At 39.9% G+C, this 22915-nt stretch overlaps 1 protein-coding gene across 2 annotated transcripts in view; it reads left to right on the top strand.

Moving 5' to 3' along the window:
* The window catches only part of LOC117419483 (zinc finger protein DPF3-like), a 53761-nt gene extending 31735 nt beyond the window's left edge, over positions 1 to 22026 (top strand). Inside the window, exons 7-10 of one of the 2 annotated variants that reach the window (XM_058987361.1) lie at positions 1933 to 2076; positions 7021 to 7149; positions 15454 to 16320; positions 20423 to 20559. In XM_058987361.1, the coding sequence (XP_058843344.1) occupies positions 1933 to 2076; positions 7021 to 7149; positions 15454 to 15617 (437 nt within the window). In that variant the 3' untranslated portion in view covers positions 15618 to 16320; positions 20423 to 20559. Of the gene's footprint in view, positions 1 to 1932; positions 2077 to 7020; positions 7150 to 15453; positions 16321 to 20422 lie in introns of both variants that reach the window. The other variant, XM_058987360.1, reaches the window with a different exon arrangement.
* Positions 22027 to 22915: the final 889 nt, after the last annotated feature.

Raw genomic sequence — 22915 nt, 5'->3', positions numbered from 1 at the left:
CTTGGTCACCATTCATTTAACAGAATCGCTTCTCATGCAGGTGTTGAATCTGTGTGATGTGACTCGCTCTGTTCTGCTTGGATTTTATAAAGAAAGAGAAGGAGGAATAACATCTCATGTATTCCTGGCGTGGGGCTACACCACAGGGGAGTCCGGCTGTTCTTTTCTATTGCTCAGTCTGCTGTTCTGCCATTCTCAAAATATACATTTATATACAGTGACCATCTGACTACAATATCCAATCGGCATCGCCGTTCTGCCTTGTCTGTGTGGTTTCTGGTAAATGCTTTTCTGATCAAACTATGGTGAGGCTTTTACACCATATGCCAGAATTGTCATTTTCACAATTTTTACCATCTCCTATACTGTGTTTAATTCAATACAGTTTTCAGTTGTTGCCTCTCATTATAAAGACGTAAGAAGCCGTTAAAAACATATATAAATATTTTCTACTGTTTAACAAAACTAGAAAAATAAGAGAGAATGCAGGAGGCATACATAGCCAATAGGATCTACTGGTACAGGAGGCATGCATAGCCAATAGGATCTACTGGTACAGGAGGCATGCATAGCCAATAGGATCTACTGGTACAGGAGGCATGCATAGTCAATAGGGTCTACTGGTACAGGAGAGATGCATAGCCAAATAGGGTCTACTGGTACAGGAGGCATGCATAGCCAATAGGATCTACTGGTAAAGGAGGCATGCATAGCCAGTAGGATCCACTGGTACAGGAGGCATGCATAGCCAATAGGATCCACTGGTGCAGGATTTAGGGATTGATGACCCTTAATAAATCTCTGAATACCCCTGGATTGTTTGGAGCAGTGTCGGTTTATCCACCAAGGGGGTATAAAAATGGGTTAAACTGGTAACTGAAAGGTCAGGCTGAGGGGGGTGAAGTGGATAGCGTTGGCATTTTTGGATTTGCTTTTTTAACACATTTTCCCCTGTTGTCGAAGTAGCTCCACCCTACCCTACCCTATCTTACTGTACCCAATCGTTCTCCTAACCCCGGGCAGTCAAGATTGTTAGTCTGAGCACAATAAGCATGCATTGATTTAGATTTGACCTACTCCACCCCTATTTGTAGTCCCAGCTGTCTTAAATGGGTAGCAGCCAGAACATATAAAGAAGGTCATTTCATTTGTCGGTAATCATGCAGAAATGAGTTAGAGAGGGTGAATTCTGTAAGTGATTACTCAAAAGTGTTCCCCGTCTCCTGTTTCCAGGTAAATGGGACACTATCTGCCATGTCCAGCTTGCAAAAACTCCCACTAACATCTAGCCTGCAAAGCCAAATCATTTGTTACCTGAATTACATCTGACATTTTAAAAGTTTGCAGAATAAAAATGACTGGAGTATTTCCCTGTTTTCTTAATGATTTGTGTAGTTACTCGTGTCCCTGCACGCATGGTTAGAGTAAACCACTGCCATATAGAAGATATGACTGAGCCCCTGGGAACTGTCCATTGTGAGAGTTATTATTATACAAAACACAGTTGTAGCTCAGCAAGTGGAACATCATCATCCCTTGATATTGTACTTGCCTATACAATATTTTTAAAGTGACAGATTCCTACAGTCCCTTGGTTCCAGTTACGGTATCTAGGAAGCACTGCTGCTCAAGACAATCAGAAGTTATACTTTTGCTATCCATTATTGAAGTCAGTCATGCAGGCAGGGTGAAGACTCAGCACTCACATTACTGCTGTATACAAAACAATCTACACCATTGCACTTGATGTGTCCTTTCAGGACAGGTCCACCCATTATCGTGAGAAGGGGACCATGGGTAGTTGGTACACATTTTGGTACATTCCAAGCTCAGTTGGGCAGGTGCTGTGGCACTACAACCAGGGATGGACACAAGTTGTGTTTGTGTTCGCTGTGCAGTGCTGACGACCCCCTTCCTCCCCTTCCTTTGCAGTCTGCGGGAAGCGCTACAAGAACCGCCCGGGTCTCAGCTACCACTACGCCCACACCCACCTGGCAGACGAGGAGGGGGAGGTGGAGAGAGACGAGGAGCCAGCGCGCTCCCCGCCAGCCCCTAAGCGCACTGACAACCACAAACGTAAGAAACCCCTTTACTGAGCCCCTCGCGCTGGGAGGAACAGGCTCAGCCGTACCCCTGTTCTAGCTCCAGGGAGGCCAAAGCAGGTCCGTAGAGCCTGAAACACCGGGGACAACCAGAAAATGGATCAACCTGCACTGGTTTGTGGTGCTGTGATGCCTGTTTTACTCCACTGACACCAGTTTCTTAACTAAATATACCTGAAATTATTCTTTTCAAAATAATCAATGCAAATAATTTGTATGAGCAAGCTATCTCACTTTGAGTGTGGTACCAGTCTTGCTAAAAACCAGGGTGAAATTAACCCTTCTGCATTGGTAGTAAAATGAAGACTTTCGAGATACCACTGCACTTACTTAAGTCTTTTGCCTGTTTTTAAAGAGAGGACAGTTATCTGTTCAGGGATACCAAGATGTAAGCAAGCAAGCAAACAAACAAGCAAGCAGCAATTGCAGAGTGGAGTAAAAACAAGGCTTTACATTTTTTTGGTAGTACTCAAGAGGTTGCTCAAGTGCTTCTGTTGGGCTATGGAATGGCTGTGGAAGTGAGGATGCATTGAGTCTTTCTCACTGTAGACAAGTGGCTGGATACCGAGCTTGTCTTTCATCAACAGTGCAGATCCATAACCAATCAGTGTAAAACAGAGCGAGAATGCACTCTTAGCAAAGTAAGAGTTGCTTCTTGGGTGGGTGGGTGGTGGGGGTTACGTGGCATCAGAATTGTGCCCCCTTGTGGCCCCGAGACTCACTATGTCTTGGAAAATCAGAGCAGACTTTTTTGCAAGCGGTCACAGACCTGTATTATAATGCGTTAATCCATGGACTGCAGCCCATAGTTTGCAACCAAAACCTATTGTTAAGAAAGGATATGTGATTTACATTATGCTCAAAAATGATACCACTTTTTAATTTAATTGAAATAAAATAACACAATGAAACAGAAATGTGTACTGGAGAGGCCTTGAAAACTTGTCTTTGGCCACCTTGGATCTTCCAGTTCATTGTCGTCTTCTTCTGTTGCTTTTAACATGATGTTGTTGTTGTTGTTGTTGTTGTTATTTTTTAAAGAGTAAGCAGCTTCAAATGTCCTTTGACTTGGTGTTTTACATTCCCTTCATATTTTATAGCGTTTCTGAGCGCTTCTGGGGTCAGTTTCTCTAATACTGAGTTCTCATTTTTGATCAGCCTTTACCTGGCATGGAACTTCCTTTGAGCTTGTCTGGAGAATCCTTAGTGCCTGGCCTGAACAGCCTTCCTCAATTACAATCTGACCATGTGACAATGTGACTTATCAACTCTGCCAGCCCCACCCACTTCTATATTGAGAGGGACAGTGGCGCTGGCAGAGTTGAAAAGTCGCACTGTCACATGATGTGATTGTAATGAGGAAGGCTGCAATTAGGATTCAAGTACAGGCTGATGTAGAGAATGAGAACTCCAGAACCACTCAGAATGATTGCAAACTCCATAATGTGGACATGTAAAAAAGCAATTCAAATGACATTTGGTGCTGATTACTCTTCAGGAGTCTGCTGAGGCTGTGTACAGTCTGACACGGCTGAGTGACTGGAGCAAGGTTTTACCAGAATTGAGAGATGCCTCCAGTCTCACATCTTCAAATCACTGATGAATAAAAAAAAACCCTGCACCGTACTTACAAAATATTTACCAGTGTCATGAGTTTAATGTTACAGAAGTAGCAAGAAACAACTAATGCCCCATTTCCATTGCCTGGTGCTCCCGACTACGTGTGACCACGGCAACAAAGCAGGGTGTTTCCACGGCTCCCCAAGCGGCTGAGCGCGGTTATCTGCTCAGGTTCTGCATCTCATACTCGATGTAGCCAAACTGGCTGCAAAGGAAGTGCGTTATCCGGTAGCCAGGAGGTACGTGTAGAGAAGAAACCGACAGGGAAATCACTACCATGGTGGCTGATTTAACGCAATGCCATTTTCTTTAAGCTGTGTTGCATTCACCGAAAGCAGAGAACTTTGTTAAATTGTGTCAGATTTTGTCGGTTTCTTTAAAGCAAAACGCAATGCGATCCCTAGTGACCTTTGGCACACGGCAAGAATTTCCAAGGTTGTCCAGGTTTGGGGGGGAAAAAAAAGCACTTAAACGCCCTTTTGATTTCAGCAGCTAGCCGTGGGCAGCTGAAGCCCATAGAGACAGGCAGAGGAAATGAGGCATAAGCTGCAGGCAGGGGCTCTTCATTTCACATCAGGAGCTGCATATTTAAAGCTTTTTAACGCTTTACAAAACTGCTGTTAATGCTGGTAAAAGCTTTGTGAATAGTGCTGTCTTGGCATAACTGTTTTTAGATTATGGATGTTTTGAATTATTTTGTGTTGATCTCGTGTTTGTAGGAGTGTGTGCATGTATTTGGTATCCTGTGTGATTTCTTGTGTGTATAATATGCTTTTATTAATTGCTTTTGTGTGAGTGTTGTTTGTAACTTATTGCTTGCTGCTGTTTCCATGGGCCCTCCTTGTAAATGAGGTGGAGGTCATTCCGGTGAGTGAAATTTTAACAAATAAAATAAGTATTGTACCAAACCATAACACCTGGTGATTCACTTATGTGGAGAGTACGTGTGCATGTATGTCATTTTTACACATCTGAAGACCCGCTCCAGTTGTGGTTTATATCTGGTAATGACATACTCTGCCTCAAGTGATTGGAAGTGGGGGATCAATGGAGGTCCTTACTGGACTGGGTATGGAGAGCACAGGTTAGAAAGCTGTGCTGTTTTGTCTCTGCTGTGGATTTGCCAGGCAGCCTGAAGCAGGAGTGCCCTGGATAGACCATTGTTAAGCAGTACTGTCACTATGAATAGCCTCTTCAGTTTACACCACTTTCTTAATTATGGAGAGCTTTGTTCTAAACGCACAGTGCCGTTTTATGTTCTGTGATACTACATTATTTTTATGGTTGCATTCAGTCAAACTGTCATTGGAGGGCAAGCGCCGACTACACACCTTGTTAAAAAAAAAATAATAATAAAAAAAACTAGCAGAATTGGAATTGTGTAACATTCGATTCCAAATCTGTATAGAAGTATATCTAGAGCCTTGGTGATCATTTTAATCGATATGTTCAGCAACTGAAGAGACAGTTGTGATGTATTGAGTCACAAAGACACCAGCACAGCAATCCCAGTACTCTTTTCTTTAGCGGTTTACATTAAAGAAAACCGTCTAGAATTGACATTATTACAGAAATGATGGAGAATCGTATTTAACATAAAGCTTCCCATATAAGAAAAGTTTGACAGACTAACAATGTTTAAATAAATAAATAAATAAATAAATAAATAAATAAATGTATGTATGTATGTATATATAAAAAAGCAGCAGCTCCATTCCACTTCACTGTACACTTCACAACTGACACTTTAGAAAGCACAATGCTTGAGCACTGATAAGCTGAAACTGTTCCTTTTCAGACACTGCTCTCCTGTAGACATCTTCAGGTGGCCTTGCTCTCATAGCTGGGTTGCGGTTGCTGTGCACTGGTAATTTAAAATCCACTGCAGACAGTGTCTGTGGTAATATACCTTACATTCTGTATTTCACAAGGTAACTGCAGTCTTCTGCGTGATGTTACGTCCCCGGTATGAAACTCTTTGATCTGTGTAGTGCTACATAATAACTGTAATGTTGTAGACTGGAGATGGGGGGGTGGTTCTTCACCAGCAACATTTCATTTTGAACTCGACTTCAGAGAATTGAGCAGGAATGACAGGGAGTCGCTCGTGAAGAGTCATGAAGAGTTGCTGTACAGTACTCTGCTACACGGATTTGGGGTTTGTATACACTCCTGGAGCCTCCTGGCAGTTCAAATGATCCATGAACTCAGAAGGAATTAATATATGAATGGCAGGTATTGTATATAATCCATAAAAACATGACACAAGGACTTGAAACAAAATTTGTGCTGCTCTGCTTTCGCCAGTGAAGTCACTAAGCTGGTTTAAGGGTGTGGCGGGTGGGGGTTCTGCAAAAGCCTACCCCCTCAATTGAATGAACTTGTAGCAGTTGTCTAAAAAAATCTGTAGTTACCGTATACCTGATTCTAAATATACTGCAATTAGGGGTGTTAACTAAGATTAAAGACTTGCACATTGTCCAAGTGTTAAATGAGCTAAATATCGGCTAGAATTTGTATGATTTATAAACTAACACAACTAAGTGTTTTCCATCGTTCACATTATAAATGTTGTACACATGTCTTCTAACAGAGATATTAACAGCACTCTTATTTGAAGTCCTGCGTGTAAGGGGTTTTCTGGTTGATTACAAGCATTATAATGTTCAGTTTGTATCATGTTTTAAAGTCCAACACCCCTAACTGCAATGCTTTTTAGACCTGATTTAAATCACAGTGAAACAGAACAAAAAAAAAATAATTGGCTAACCCCTCATAACCACAAGGCCAACCCGCCCTGCCACAAAACCAGCGACGCCACTGCGTGTAACTAAGGGTGATTTTATAATAAGCTGGCTATAGAAAAAACAGGCTGCACTCAAGGGAGTTTCATAACTTATTAAAATGTTTTAAAAAGATCTCACAGACAGGGAGGCAACGCTCCATTGGTCTCCATCTCAAATAGTCACAGGGTAGCACATTTTCCATGTTTTTGTGAGCCCTTTTTAAACGTTGCAGTACAAACTGCGATGAGTTAAGTGACACTCTCTTGTGTGCTGGCCATTTCTATTCATCACCAATGATACTAAGCAAGTTTGATTGTGGGATCTGCATGAACTGATTTGTGAATGAACTGGTGCGCACAGACTGCTTTTAACTCCCGATGATTTTTTAACATGTCCAGTTGACCCCGGTCTCTTATGGCTTGGATTATGGAGCTGTCTCATTGCCCCACAAGAGACTGGGTCGTCTCTACTGGGGGGTCCGATAACAGCACCCCTCTCTGTCTCTCCCACAGCTCAGAAGGGCCCAGACGGGACCATCATTCCCAATAACTACTGTGATTTCTGCCTGGGGGATTCCGGCTCCAACAGGAAGACTGGCCACGCGGAGCAGCTTGTCTCCTGCTCTGATTGCGGCCGATCCGGTGAGTCCGTCCTCTTCACTCCCTCTCTCCCTCCCGCAGTCTCACAGGGGCTTTAGGAAGAGCTGAAACTCTTAAACGTCAAACTTCTTCCGAATTTCACTTCACCGTTTAACCATGGTAAAGCACGAAGGTTAGCCTTAATTAAAAAAAAAAAAAAACATGAAAAAATACAGAGCCCACATATTCATGGCACTATTCTATGGTGCCATTCTTGGCACTATTCATTCAAAATACCAGACATAGCGGAGCTCCTCCTAAACTTCCCACTTTGTAAATGCATGTTCATGTTCAGCGAGCTTTTAATTTAAAACACATTCATTTCACTCCTCTGGAAAGTTTCTGAAAATGAAGTTGTAACTTTTTATTGTCTCTTTTTTATGTACAATAGATTTCTATGTAAATGTTGGACAAATAATGTAATCGTTGGGTGTGTTTGGTTTTAAAAAGGACTCGCATTTTCAGGTCTACTTTTCACTAGAAACACCAAGTAAGAAAGGGCATGCTGTATAATCAAGATACTAGATCAGGTTAGAGATCGGACAATTGGAGGGCTCTGTGATTAGTTACAAACACTTCTAACATGTTGAAGTTTGAGTGTTTAATCTGGAAGGTCCTACACCTGTAGTATATTTAGTGAAATACCAGCGTGGGGACATGTTTAAAATGATTTCAAATTTAAGATGACTGTTGCTGCTATTCTTTTATTTCTTAAAAGCTGATAAGATTTCTATCTGGCACTTCACTAGAGGATAATTCTGGAGCAAAATAAAATTCTACCTGACACAACAAAGGAGAGAACAGTAGAATGGGTTTGATTTATTCTGGATGATTGATAATGCATGCATACATACATATAGTAGAAACATACAGCAAATACTTTTTTTGATTTCTTTGCATCTCTTACAGGCATCAGTATAAAAAGGCAAACCAAGTTAATGATAATTCTTACCAGCACCAACATTGTCATATTTTCCAGCAATGTTTGGTCTACTGCTGTCCCATGAGTGTGAAGTACGGTGTATTCCCGGGGCTGCAGCAGTATTGTTCTGCAGGCTGCAGGGCTCAGGGGGCAGCTCACCGCTGTTTCTTAGTGCCCTTTGATTTGTATCAGAGCCAGCTGAGCAGTTTTGAGCTGTTCTGCATTCGAATCAGGAGGAATTTAAATAGCAAGATGATCAGACACTGGGTAGGTCATAAGGCTGTTATGGTTTGAGTGTTTGAACAGGAAATACAAACCCTAAACAAGATAGTGTTATGTTTCCGAAAATGTCCAAAATGTACAAAACTGCTTTTTTCATTGATAGCGTTTCTGATAGTTTAAACGTTTAATCTGTTAAAGGTAGATTTACAGCCTTAAATTCAGGAACATGAATCAAGTGGTACGTTTGTGTGGCATAGACAAATTCTAGTGTTCTCTGTTAACACAATGGATCAGATTTCTGTAGTTTTCCACAGGCTCGCTGTGGTGTTCCCTCTGCTTTTTGTTTGGTTGTTGTGGTAATTGTGATTATGAGGAGACTAATTATATGTTTTTGCTGATGGCTTTTTCTGTATTTATTGTAACAATGTTAGAACCAACAGTGAATTTGGAGTTGACAGTGCTGGTAATTATTTTCCATTTTTAGGCGTTTAACTCGTGGATATAGCTGCATCTGAAGAGTACAATTAAACTAGATTAGTGCAGTACAGTCTCCTGCTTATAGTATAGATAACCACATTTCTGAATCTGATTGTCCAGTAATTGGATCTGAACAAGATTTAATGGACTGTGTACTTGGATTTTATTTAGTCCTTGTACAAGGTATGGCTAGTGTGATAATAATTACTGATATGACAGAGATAGAAAGGTTTTTTCGTTGTGCTCAGAATAGTGTTGATTATATTCCTGCTTCAGATTTGTGCGTTTGTAATATTTATCTATAACAAGTACACACACGTTTGTGGAGTTGTGTGCAAGACGGCCCTTTGTGGCAGGGATTGTAAGTCTGCTACAAAAAGCAGCATTGAAAGAAACCTGGAACACAAAAGCTCTGTATGGTCTTTCATTTGGACCCGCAGGACTGAAACTGACACGACAGCTTTGCATGCAAACATTACTGTGACCTGATTAAACAGGCTCTGTAAATCTCTATCTAGAACTAGTAAGACAGTGCTCTTTGTTACACCTGGAAACGGTGTCTTACCTGCATTATTCACCACATACACAACAATCAGTTCTAGTACTGCTGTGTGGATTGAAAGAACGTTTGCCGCTGTCTTTATTTTCGCTCTACATACAATCCCGCACAGCACCCAATAACATTTCTGGATTTTAGAATTAGCTTAGATTTGTTAAAAGAATTTCCGTTTCTTTGTTCTCTCACATGCCACCTCGATGATCTTGTTTGTCCAAACTCTTCTTGCCAGCCATTGCAGAAGTGAAAAATCGCTTGCAACGTGTAGCTCTGTACCCTTGTCAGCTTCTAATCCCGCACACGCCTCCCTGCTGCATGATCAGGTAGTACCTTTGTGGCCAGGTCTGGCCTTATCGGGTACGATATTGCAAACCAGGCCAGAAAAAGCGGCCGCGGATGGCCAAGTACGGTATGGCCAACAGTGGGAACACACTATTTTAGGCTTGTGGAAATGGTGGTGTGCTTGCTTGCACTGTTGCAGTTACTGCTGTTTCATAGAACAACACTTAGGCTTTGTCCAAGCCAGACCAGTTGACCCTGTTCAGATTAGTGGTTTGTCCAAAGGAAACTGTACCATACTAAAATGCCTTGAACAGTCTTTCCTTACATTTTCTCAACAATGGGTAAGAACTACTTCAATAACACAGAGGCAGCTGTAAATGTTTTACGTATTTATGATAGAATTAGAACAGTGAAGTTTCGATTCTGCATCTGCTATCAGCATGCACTGTCTTGTGACAACATGGTTTGGATTGTAGGATACTTTGGACTATGCGGGTGGGGATTAATGAGAGCCTATTGTACACAATATAGATCAGATATTTGCCCTGCCATGTATTGACTAAGTAAAACAAGGGCTCTGGTTTAGAAAAGGGAATGTGTTGTAGAGTAAGATGAATATTCCTTTTCAGTGTGTTTATGGGGAATTGTTTTAAATGCAGTCCATAGAAGCACAGTTTGATCTATACAATGCCAGAACTTGTGCACAGTCAGGACACGAGCCCCTTAGAGAGAAGAAAGCTGGTGAACTTAGTGGATTACATTACTCCGAGGGCAAAAGGAATTGAATACAATTTGAAAGACGACAATTGTGAAGTAAATTGACATGAAACAAGTGCAAAGGCAAGAGAGGAAAACAATATTATCGTAATGATACAAAACTAACAAGCAAATGGTTTTTCTACTCCTACGCACTTCAAATTAGTGACATAGTCCCTTTATTGGGGAAGTCACAGCTACGCCTTGGAGTGTTTTTGAACAGTCAATACACAACAGCTCCTAAAAGGACTGGCTTGAACAAAAATATTTAACTTATTTTATTTTCAAGGGAACTTTACTACCTACATTAATACCCCACAAAACCTCACCTGTAAACATTCAACAGGAGTAAAAAGTTTAAACACGTTTTATTGTAATGAAAAAAAAAACAGCAAGGAAAATGTCTATAGTTTGTTTTTCTATTTCTTAAATGTGTATTTGTTTAAACGCTGCACCATAGCCCCGATAAAATTTATTTTTGGCCTTTATTTATTTCTGTTTAGTTTCTGGTTTTCTCTCAGTTATGCACTAAAGATAAAATGCACAGTCCCCCATCCCCCAAAAATCCTGCAGTATAGTGTACTGGTGGCCTGGCTTACACCCTGCATACCTTCCTCTGTGCATGTGATAAGCCTGCACCCATTTTCAGACTGTGGACTGAGATAAGAGGGCAAGAGCTCATGTGAGTGCAAGACAGCATGTTCCCTGGGAGACACTGTGGTTTTCCTGCTCACCTCACACTGCTCTCCAGCTACTAACCTGCTGTGAGCCTGCAGGAAGAGAGGGCGTTCCTACACATTAATATAGGTCACGACCGCATTTAGATTCAAAGCTGCAGGTGATAGAGACACACTGTACTTGTACAAATATCATATAAGTGCTGATAAAGTGTCTGCCTTGGTTTCTGATCTACCATATACAAGTGCTTGTTATTTCACAATTGGATCACTCACTATCAGGCCGCTGTTATAAATATTACATGTATATTATTATTTAGAGACCCTACACTAATCTAGTGTCCACAGATAACAAAATAGCAAATAAGGGTTTCAGGTTCTGAGCAATAAAACACCCCACAGCAAATGAAACAGATGTGTGTGTATAAAGAAAAGTAGAGGCAATTAGTTATTTTTAGTTCACTTACCCCGTTGCAGTGTTTAGCTAATAGACACCCTCTGTTATTGTTACCCCCATGTGAAGAACCTGTTTCATTTGGGCATAACACAACACACACAGATTTCTATGTACGAAAAACAAAAAGAAGGAAATGAAGAAACCCGGAATGCAAATGTTTATCCACGAATCTGGTTCTAAAAGAGCTCTGTTTTGTCTAAACACCGTCTGGTGGATATCTTCCGCTACTGCACCTAGCAAAGGTTCAGTACGATTTGTATAATGAAACCGAGGATAAGGTTTCAAGCACTTCACACCATTCACCAGCTTGTCAGTAGTTTGCTTTGCAGAGGTTTTGCTAATACATTCATAGGGTCCAGTGCAAACAGGTGTACAGGAAACCATTTTCATCAGAAAAAAGCTCAGCGGAATGAAAGTGGTCCATTTTGCTTGATGCCTGCAAAATACAGTACAAGCAATGCCATTCGCAGCCCCCTCTTCACAGGAAAGCATTACATCTGTATTATCAATTAATACTATTGCAAGTACTCGCACTCCCTTGCCCCAAGAAAATAAACAACAAAACATTCAAAAGTGAATGATTGCTGGTGTTTGCCCTTTTTTGGTTTATAATTCATAATGCATTGTAATTGATGAAATCATTGATATTACATATTAAAATCCTGCAAATAACTGAGTGTATTAAACGACTTGCACAGAAATGACGTTTCATGTGTCAAGTTAACAATTTGAGTCTCAATCAGATAACTCTTTTCTCAGTTTAAAAACTTGAGCCTTATCAAATATTTCTACTGATTGCTTCAGTTATGCTTGTTTCAGCATTCAAGTAGCTGAAATCAAGCTGAATGTACCAGATCCATTTCACTATCAAATATATCTGTTTCTTTAATGTAGCTGCCTGCTAGTGTGCATGTGTATGTGTCTTTGTGCCTGTGGTTGTGCCAGCATGCACACAGGGATGATTTGTCATGTTGCAGTGCTGCTGTGGAAAACCATTCCCAACCCATTGTGAAGGATGCTGCCTGTCATGTTGTGAAAATCATGCATTCTGCTGTTCATAATGTTTTCTCTTCCTTGAGATGAATGATGCCCATATTACGCAGTTCAATGCAAGACTTGAGGTGCACTGCAGGGCTCTCTCGAGTCTGAATCTTGTTGCACATCACTTAATGCTTCCAGCAGACCGGTTTCTGTGCTGTGACTGACTTACTAGCCACACATTTTATACAGTATGTTAGTATCCTACTATGAAACAGTGAAGGGAGCAGGCGTCATTTTTCATTATATCTAGGTCTGAATCGAACATGATGCACCCATATGTATGTATGTACATGGCATGTACACAGCAAGATTATTGTCTGTGCATGTCTGTGTCTGTGTGCCTGTGTGTCTGTGTGCCAGCTTAAAGCAGCCCCACTGACTTTACCAATGTTTACAGGGGGAATTGAAAATTGAACTGCATTGTTCTTCAGTTTACATTATATTTAAATGTTTTGCAAATCACTCATTCACAAACAAATATCATTGTTCTTTTCGTGCTTTTGTTCGTTTTGGTATGGAAATGAAAGCTTGGTATTTTATTAGCTTTTTTGTTCTCAACAGCAGTAGGGTATGGTGAAAATCAAATGAATACAGAGTCTCGGAGCACACCAGGCAGCCTGTCACTTAATGCGGTTTGGAACTTGCTGGGGAGAAAGCAAAATCTACTCTAGCAACAATTAGTTGAACTCTTTTTAAAAATGTGATAAAGACATAAAAACCTGAGACTTGTTAACCCTTCTTCTTAGCGTTAGCAACATGATATCCGATTCATTGATTAATTCCTTGAATATCTCTTGGTTCTTTTGTTTGATTTTGATTTCTATGCATATGTACTGTTGCTTCCTGGTAGCTAATCACTTCTGGTGCTGTGGATAAAGATTCACTCCAGTGTGACCTGCTGTACAGGTATTGCATTGTGTTGGAAAAAATCTACACGTCCTGAAAGTCAAGCAGAGAAACAAAAGTTCTTCTGTGCAATAATGTTGCTGTTAATAAGAAAATTGATTTTATATCATGGGTTAGGACTTTTAAAACGGCAGACGGACTGGAAAGCAATAGAGGCTTTACTCAGGGTTAAAAAAAAAAAAAGTAAAAAATGTGGGTTTGGTGCTCTGTGTTTCCAGTTCAGAAGGGACTAGCATATTTACAGTTCTGTGTGTTTCTAGCCCTTTTTCATTCTTTAATTGGTGTCTGTATTTCTGTGTGATGGGGAGCATGTCCTTTGCTTATGGAGGTGCCTGGGCTGTTACCCTGTAGTGCACAGCAGCCACTTGTGCAGTAGATAGAACGAACAGCAGTGACTAGCGGCTTCACTGAGTGATTGACTGTTTGAGTGAGACCATGCTGTAACACAGGTAGCACCTAATGGGGTAGGGTTGAGTGCAATGACTCGTTTTTAGAAATCCAAAGAAAAGCAATTGCTTCCACTGATGCAGAGCTGCATTGTGACATGAGCTGGACAGTTTAATGTTAATACAAACCATGAATAAAAGCCATAATAGTAGCACAGTATTTAATGTTGGATTTGGAAATGTCACATTTTTTCAATTTTTGTCAGTACTGTATATGGAGAACTACTAAGTGGTTTGTAATTCAATATGTTAACATTATTCAGCAGGTTTCATTCGACTTTATGAAGCAAAATGTGTTCATTGTATAGGGTGTTGTGCAATACAAGCTGGTATCCACTTCACTGTAGGTCAGAGTGACTGGCTGCTCTAACCTTGAGTGGTGTGAAATGAGCTTGTGTTTTGCAGCACTGTGTGCGATGTTTTTTATAATATATAGTTAAAGAAGAAAAACTAAACAGTATCTACTATATATTTTATATTTATTATTACCACAAAACGTACGCATCTCAGCAAATTAGTATAATATAATTAAAACCCTTTTTAAAATTGTATATGTACTAAACTATATATATAAAAAAGTGAAAATCCATGCAAATTCTTAATTGGCCTGTTTTTGGGGTAAATATATGAGGGTGATATTAACACATAGGCCTATCAATTGTCTGAGTGACTGTGTAAAAGGGGAGAACCAGACATAAACAGAGACCAGCAGGCTTGTGTGCATCTGCCTGTACTTTATTTAAACAGACAGCCTTGTATTGCACTAATTCATTATATATGTAAATAGAGCTGCCACGTGTAATCTAATACAACATCACTTACTTGTTAGCCTAAACTAGCACAGGCAACATGCTTGAGTGGGCTAAATTGCTATATCTTTTGCTGGTAAAATCTGTAAAACCTGAAAATAAAGGGCCTTGAGTTTATTATATGTTAATGTGTGTCTCATTTTAGAGCTTTCTGCAACATTTCTGGGTGTGCCTGACAGTTTATAGAGAGATTTCGCTGGCTTGTTACGGCATAACACTGATGACTACAAAGATTCAGGGACACAAATCTTTTGGTGTGTGTCTTTTCTTCCATCTGCAGTATCATGATTGGGGAGGGAAAAGGGACAGCGTATATTGTCTGATTCTCTTTTTTATCAGCATTCATTAAAAATTTTTTTAATGGCACTGTGTTATTTTTTTTTTGATTGTTTGTTTTTTTTAAAACAAAAATAGCAATTACAATATTTGGCCATCTGGTGGCACTGTGTTCTATTAAAAAACAAACTGTTAAAGTTAAATATAAACATCTCGAAGGGGAAAATTGAATAGAAATATATTTCTTTTTTTAAGATTTAAAAGAAACCATTGTTTCAAGTGTTATTTTTGAAACAGTCCATCGTTTTTTAGTTTGAGAATGCTGCCCCGCTATCCTTGTTGTCATCTGCGTTCCTGCTATTGCAACACCAAGCATGACTGTTAGGTGCACCGTGAGCGATCAGGCCAGGTTGACTGCTTTAGTAGCTAATGCTGTGTGTTGCTAAACCCCGGTGCTGATATATTCATCATACATGTCAGCTGCCCATGGCCGAGGGACAGAGGAGAGGAAGACGGGCTGCTGCACGGAGGACTTGTTTGGGGCCACCTCGGAAAGCGACACCTCCACGTTTCACGGCTTTGACGATGAAGATTTTGATGAGCCTCTGTCCAATGGCAGCATGGGCTCCCCCAGATGCAGATAGAAAATAAACAGAAAACAAAAACTCTGAAAAAGTCTGCTGCTGCTTTTTTTTTTTTCTTTTGAAGAGAATGCTATTTTTTTTTTTTTTTTTTTTTTAGTGGACAATTTATGCTGCTTTTTTTTTTTTTTTTTTTTTTTGGAGCCTTAAGCTTTTTTTTATTATTATTTGACTCTGCGGAAGCAATAGAGGGACTGAACGCCACTTTTGAGGAATGATGATCCGCAGCCAGTTTATTTAATTTAATGTAATTTTATTTAATACAAAACATCCTGATGCTTTTAGTTTGAGTTAAATGACATTTAAAAACTGAAACCCTGAAAATGTGGATTGATTTGTACAATATGTTGTGGTAGAGAAAGCAACCAGCCTGTGTGAAAATTAAAAGAAGAAAAAAAAGACTTTTGTTAAAAGACACAGAAACTAAATTAAATCTGTTCCATTGGATATTTCTGAAAGAAGGAGAAAGAATAATAGCCTTGGCGATCCCCACTGGCAATACTGCAAGGGGAATTGGATTTCAGGAATATAACAAAAAAGGTTAAAAGAAGATTCACCACTAGAAAACCCACTTGAACTCTGTCCGATTGTGACCACCTAGCGCAGCCACAGAGGATCCTGGGAGCTGGGGATGAGGGGAGTCGGGGAGGGGGGGTCAGGAGACCCTCTGGCACTGTGCGGGGAGTACACTCTGGAAAGCTGAAAGGTAAGTACCATTTACAGCTGTTTTTGTTCCTTCAACCAATAGTGAAACTACACTACAGGGCACTACACATGGCTTTGAAACCGGTTATGCAAGATAACTGCCCCACAGAGTTTTCTGTTGTCATGCCTGTGTATTGCCCTGCTAATTGGGGTACCTTGTATATGAATTCTGGTACCTGCAGAACAACCAAATTCAACCAATCAGAGCAGGGCAGTCATCATGCCACAGGTGAAAACTACCAGGACTTTAAATGCCAACTCGCTTTAAATACCAACATTAACACAAGCATCCAAAGTGATCCAGGTTAAAATAAAACCTAAAAAATTTCATCTTAAACACAAACATTTGTTCGGTTTGGGACACGTGACTGTCGCTGTGGTCAGTTATCTAACAGGTAACGACCACTGCATTGGAAATCAATGCTTAATAGTTTCCGGACGGTACTATAGTATTTTGTGATATGGATTGTCCCCACTCAAGTGTCCCTAAAAGGTCTTACTGTTGGGTCTGCAAGTACCAGAAGTCCAGTTAGCAGGGAAATACTCCACAAATATTGTTATTGAGATAATTGGTGACACTGTTTCATCAAAAAAACAATTTAAAAGACTGCAGACTAGCCTATATTTAAATTTAAGATACCAGCGTGACCACATCTCTACCTTGGGTTAGATTCCAGAAACTTCACGTTCAACTTTCAGTTTAGGATCCTCAAATTTAGAAATATTAAAAGAAGCTTAATAAACTCAATGACAAGCGTTTCAACTGAAAGTCTTTTTCGATGTCTTCAGCACAGTGAGAGAGACTTCAAAATCAAGCATTTGTCATTGAATTTATTAACCGGAATTACAGTAGTATTCTAAAGCACTGTGAAACCCAAACACATTTGAAATGGGAGGAGGGAGAAGCCACAGAATCCTGTTTTTCACACACCCCTAGTTCCCTTACATTACAGGATGAAACACAAGACTGCCTTAGACTGACTCCCTCAGACTCCATGCTTCCACGCTGTTCTCATTCAAACAGCAATGCCCTTAAATTTACAAACTCCCTGTAACCCATACCAGAGTCCCAATTCCAATTCCCATTTACATTCCCTCTTAATCAATTACAATTACAATTCCATGTCAGGTCCTTCAAAGGAATTCCTTTGGAGGAATTTGAATTTGAATTGATAAAAAGGGAATTGGAATTTGGGAATTGATTAAAAAAAAATAATAATTGGAAATGGAATTTGAATTGGAATTGAACAAAATTAATTGTCTCCAAACCTGACCCAGACCTTCCACAATATTATTATTGTCACTTGGGGGGCTAAACAACACTGGTGGAGAAAAGGTATTAGTCACAGAGCGAAAGAGCTCTAGAGTTCAGTTGGCAGACAATGCTCTTCACTGTGTCCCATAGGGGGCGCAGTGCGAGCTGCATTAGCTTGTCTCTGTGCTGTATAGAAGGCTGTTCTTAGTGCATCATTATTATCCCAACAAGAGCAATGCTGCTGCAGCTTTAACAGTTTATTGACATGTGTGCAGAATTCCACCAAGCCTGTCACCACTTTACAGCTTCCTGGAATAGTCTAGAATTGAAGCAAATGGAAATCCAGCAAACAGCGAGTTAAAGCAACTGAATGGTAGAAAACAGCGCCCCTGCTGGCCACAGTAGTTGTGACAATGTGGAGCGCGGATTTCATTGTGACTCATGCCTTGTTCCCACCCTTGCTGTTTAACCGGATTAGCATAAAGCTTTTGCTACTCATATCATTAAAATACACCCAGCTGTGAGGAAGTGCCAGTGCTGTGCATTCACACACTGCTTAATCAATTCAAACTGAACAGATACAACTGTTACACCTGCTTCTCATTCACATTAGCTAAGGTTCTCTATAGCTGTTGAAGGCCATATACACTACCCTACCAGCAAAGCAATGAAAGTCTTTTGGTTTTAGTCTATTTCAGAATACGTGTTTCCTGGATGAAGTCTTTACACATTTTATTTGCATATAAACAGCTACACACTCTCAAGTGACTCTATGACTCACCACTAACTACACTTTTCCATTTATTTTTTATTATTTTTAAAAAATGTGTCATTTTAAGCTAAACCATGTGAATGTGAAATTAAATGGGGAGATCGTATTCTACAGGGCTCTAATCTCCCAGCCTTGCTTTGTCAGGGCTTGCAATAAAGTAAATCAACACTCTTTCTACACAGTAGACCTTCACGCAATTGTTCTGCATTACTGTATAGCAGTAAGAAAAAGGAGGGTTTGGAAAAGGAATGCAAACTTGCAATGCCAGGAAAGCCTTTAAAGATGAATGCTAGTTTTCCTTTGTCAGTGCCAAACTACACATGCCAGAATGTATATTTACCATCAACGCAATTATTAGCTCTTTACAATTTTGTTGTGGTTTTACAAATGAGATTATTAGAACTCAAGATTAATGTTCCAGGCAGCCAGCCAGCCATGATTGTGCTGTCCCCCCTGTAACTTAAAAATAAACCCCTTTTCAGAAGGAATGAAAAACACCCCAATTACACACAAGGACATTGTGGTGTTTATTTTAATAGATTCCATTGCATTCCTTTTCGTGGTAACCCTACATTTACATAGGGACATTTACACACGTTTCCATGATGTTGGTAACTTATTTCCTTCGTTACCCTGTTCTATAGCAACACTAAGTTAAACATTTCACTCACTGTATACTTGTGTTTTAAAGAGGAAGCTTCAAATTACTTTTTGATGGTATTTTTTTTTTTTTTGTGGTGTTTGCAATTACTGAGTGGAGTTTTCTTTCCCAACTTTTTGGTGTAGTCTGTGTTAAGGTGCTGCTCCTCAGTTCTAGACATACTGTGTGTAACCCAGGCTAGATCATCCAAGTACCACTATAGAAGTAAGAACCAGTGACACAGTCTAGACCACCCAGATTGCCGCTATAGAAGAGCCAGTAAAGTATGTAAGCTAGGCTAGAGCACCCAGAGTGCTTCTATAGAAGCAAGAGCCAGAGTGCTGTGAAGAGAAGGAGTCTGTAAGGATCTTTTTTTATATTGCTGCCAGACATTTCAGTAACTTATAAAGACACAATGGCTGATCTAGCCTGGGTTACATATGTCCATGGCAGACAACTAGAACTGAAGAGCAGCTGCTAAAGTCAGGTCAAAGCACCTGACACAGAAAATACCATGCACAACATAAGCACAGGAGACAAAAAAATGGGATTTGAAGCTGCGAAATAAAATCAATTCTTAAAGACGCTGGCGCCCTTTTTTGAACAGTTTGATTGATAGCGCTGTAGAGCAGGGAAGCAGCACTGTGAGTTTTGATTGAATTCACACCTTAACTATCTCATGCATTGTTTATTCTAAAAACAGGTCTCCCTCATTCCATCTACACATATCTCTATCAAGGGATCATGTAAAATCTGTTCAAGAGGTCCAGAAACATAAACGCAGGACCAATGCTTAAAGTGTTTGTATTTAACCAAATCATGTCAGAAATCTTCTGTTCGCTTTGTTGGTCTAAAATGTGCAGTTTTGAAAGAAATGCATGTTAAAGGAAACAACTTTGAAAACAAAATATTTGGTACTACACTTGGTTAAAGAAATCTCAATGTTGCAAGCTATGCTTTCAGGTAGTGTTGCACTTCCTTGATCATATCACCTGGAGAGCTAAATTGTCCTAATCCCATCCTTTCTTGTTATTAATCAACCAGCTGCTTCCCCTGTTAACTGACACCCTTTCAGCCAGTAACATGCTTTGACCCAGTGGACACTGCTGGAGTGAAATGACCTGGGAAACGCATGGATAACAAGGCATGGAAACAGAGAACTTTCTTTATCCTGGTGTAGTACCAGGTATCAAGTTTTAAAATTAATATGTATATTAGATAAACTATGTTTCTTTCAAAGCTGCACATGTGAGTCCTATGTAAAAACTGAAAATGCATGATCAGTAAGATTTTAGAGTCATTTTGTGGAACGTGTGTATTCTTCTTTCTGAGCTAGTGGAAGCTGTGAGTTCAACACTGAACCCTCTCTGTTGATGGTTTGATTGTGTTTTTACTGTTTGCCCATCCAACGACCATCATCCCCCTTCACTCCCTAGGATCCAGCCAGCTCCAGGTTCCAGCCCCCTTGCCACAAGACGGAGGTGCAGCCCCCCTCTCTCTCCCCCCCCCCCCCCCCCACCTGGACCAGGACCCCAGGGAGGAAGACAGCCGTCCAGCCAGCCCCAAAATTCACATAGCAGGCGGACCTGCCCATTGGACTGCTTCAATAGTGCAATACAGCCATAGGCACCACTGAGGTTTCAGGAGGACAAAACCAGTTGAACTGGGAAATTCAAAATCTGGAATAATAATAATAATAATAATAATAATAATAATAATAATAATAATAATAATAGAAGAAAGAAGTTGCAATTTATATTTTGGGTATTTAATTTACATTTTAGAAAATGTGCTGCTTAGGGCAAATAGCTTGTTTTTATTTTTTGTTTTTGATTTATGTTGGTGGTGTACATTTTCTGTTTTTTTTTTTTTGTTTTTGTTTTTTTTTTTAAAGGGAAAATAAATTAATTTAAAAAAGATATACTTTGTAAGTTTAATAAAGGACTGTGCCTAGGGTCAGACATGAAGGAGGGTTCAGCCCACTTGTTGTTTTGTTGATACCTGTACAAGGTTGAATACTGATTCAGTTTATTTGGCCTGTGTTCATCTACCTGAAGCAAACAATGCAGCAGCAACTTGGTATACAGAACAAGTGATGGTGTAAATCCTTTAAAAAAAACAGGACACATTTGGAAGTTGAGGCAGATTCAGGACAGAGGGTAGGAGACACTGGGTGTCTGGAATGGGTTGCTAAGCCATAGCCGTACTGCTGATTCACTGGGATGTGTCTGGATGCAGTCCTGGGATCAGTTAGCTGTTAGGATCCTGGAATGGGCGTCCGGTGCCCCCTCTTGTTCACTTTTCAAAAGCTACTAGTGATAAAGCGGCTGTGGGAACTGGCATGTTGGAATGGTTTGAGATCGCTCACTATACTATCTTGGAGTGTGGACTCCACTCCCTATTGATAAGAGTGAATGGTGTCTTAATGGTTACATTAAGAGGACTGGGTGTGTGCTGATTATCCACGAATGGGACATGAAGCTTTCACAGGTGTGAGTGGCTAGTCCGTCACGTAGGCAAGAAGGGAAAAGAGAAGATAAAAGAAAGAAGTAGTTTCTGTCAGTATTTCTACATTTTACAGTGTTGTTTAATAGTTTTGTGTAAATGCTGAACGTTGGGGATCCTTCCTTACCGACCTCTGTTATGGCTACAGAATGCAGGGTGTAGTATTTGTGCACACTAGTATAGGACAGTTTTTTGAAATTAATTATAATTCACATTTCGCCAAAAAAAGAGAAAAAAATCAAGATCCATTTTATCCAAGTATTAATTTCTGATTCATCCATCTGACAAGGTTTATTCAGAGCAAAATATTACACTGCAAGGATCATTTTCCAACACTGAGGAATCAACCACCTCTCCCTGGTTCTTCCCTTTTTATGCAGCCGTATTTCCATATAATTTAAAAAAAAAATTTGGTTTATCTAATTTCATTATGCATTCTGCATGCAATTAAAGTTCAGGAGCCTGGCCCAGTCTCCAAAGCAAATGCGAGAACTGCAAATCATGAATGGCCATTTATATATATATATATATATATATATATATATATATATATATATATATATATAAAATGTACTGGTATACGTGTATATGAGGTAAATATGACTGACGATAGACAATGTGGATGAGGACCAATTCATTGTTGTGTATTTATTGACTTGTATTGTTATGTGAACTGCTTGGTGTATTGTTATATGTATGTTGGGTAGTTAAGTCTGTACCTTTTAATAGGGAGCTTACCTGTTAATACAGGGAGGGGCTAGAGAGGTAAAAGGCAAGTCTGCAAACTACCTGTGTCAATAGTTGACAAGTGACAAGTAGGTCAAGTGACCGGAGTTAAAAAATAAAATAAAATAACACGAACCTAGACAGTTAAAAGTACGTTTATTTTTTTTGTTATCATGTATTGTCTGCACTGTATATACCTGCTTGGGGATTTCATTGCAACGAGAATAAACACTTGAATTTCAAAAAAACATAAAATACATCTTGGCTGAACTTTTTGCTTGTAATCTGTGTGGTGACGGCTTGGAGATACGATTCCCCTGACAAATTCCTTGGTGCTGGAAAATGAACTGTGGAATAGAGATTAAAGTGAAAGTTTGCTCTGCGTAATTCGTATCATGAATTATGTTCTGTTTTTTAAACGCATAAACGACAGTAACCTAATTATGTTCCCCCGGTAGAGTGCTCTCGGAATAATCATGCCCTTGGCTAGAACGTGCATAATTAATGTCTCCTCATTTTTTTTACAGTTTTACAAGGCTGTATAGTTACTTTCTGTGTATTGCATTCCTGTATTTGATTTGCTGCACCATGCTCTCCCTGTTATCCAACGCAGTAAGCAAACAGCTTGCATAATCTAACAGTGTGATGCAATTAATCAACTAAAATGTAAACTGCTTTGGGTACTTAGAAAAGAACAG

The sequence above is a fragment of the Acipenser ruthenus genome, chromosome 15, assembly GCF_902713425.1.
Source record: "Acipenser ruthenus chromosome 15, fAciRut3.2 maternal haplotype, whole genome shotgun sequence".
Classification (NCBI taxonomy): Eukaryota; Metazoa; Chordata; class Actinopteri; order Acipenseriformes; family Acipenseridae; genus Acipenser; species Acipenser ruthenus.
Note: the sequence above shows the minus strand (reverse complement) of the source record. Positions and strands in the feature narration are given on the sequence as shown.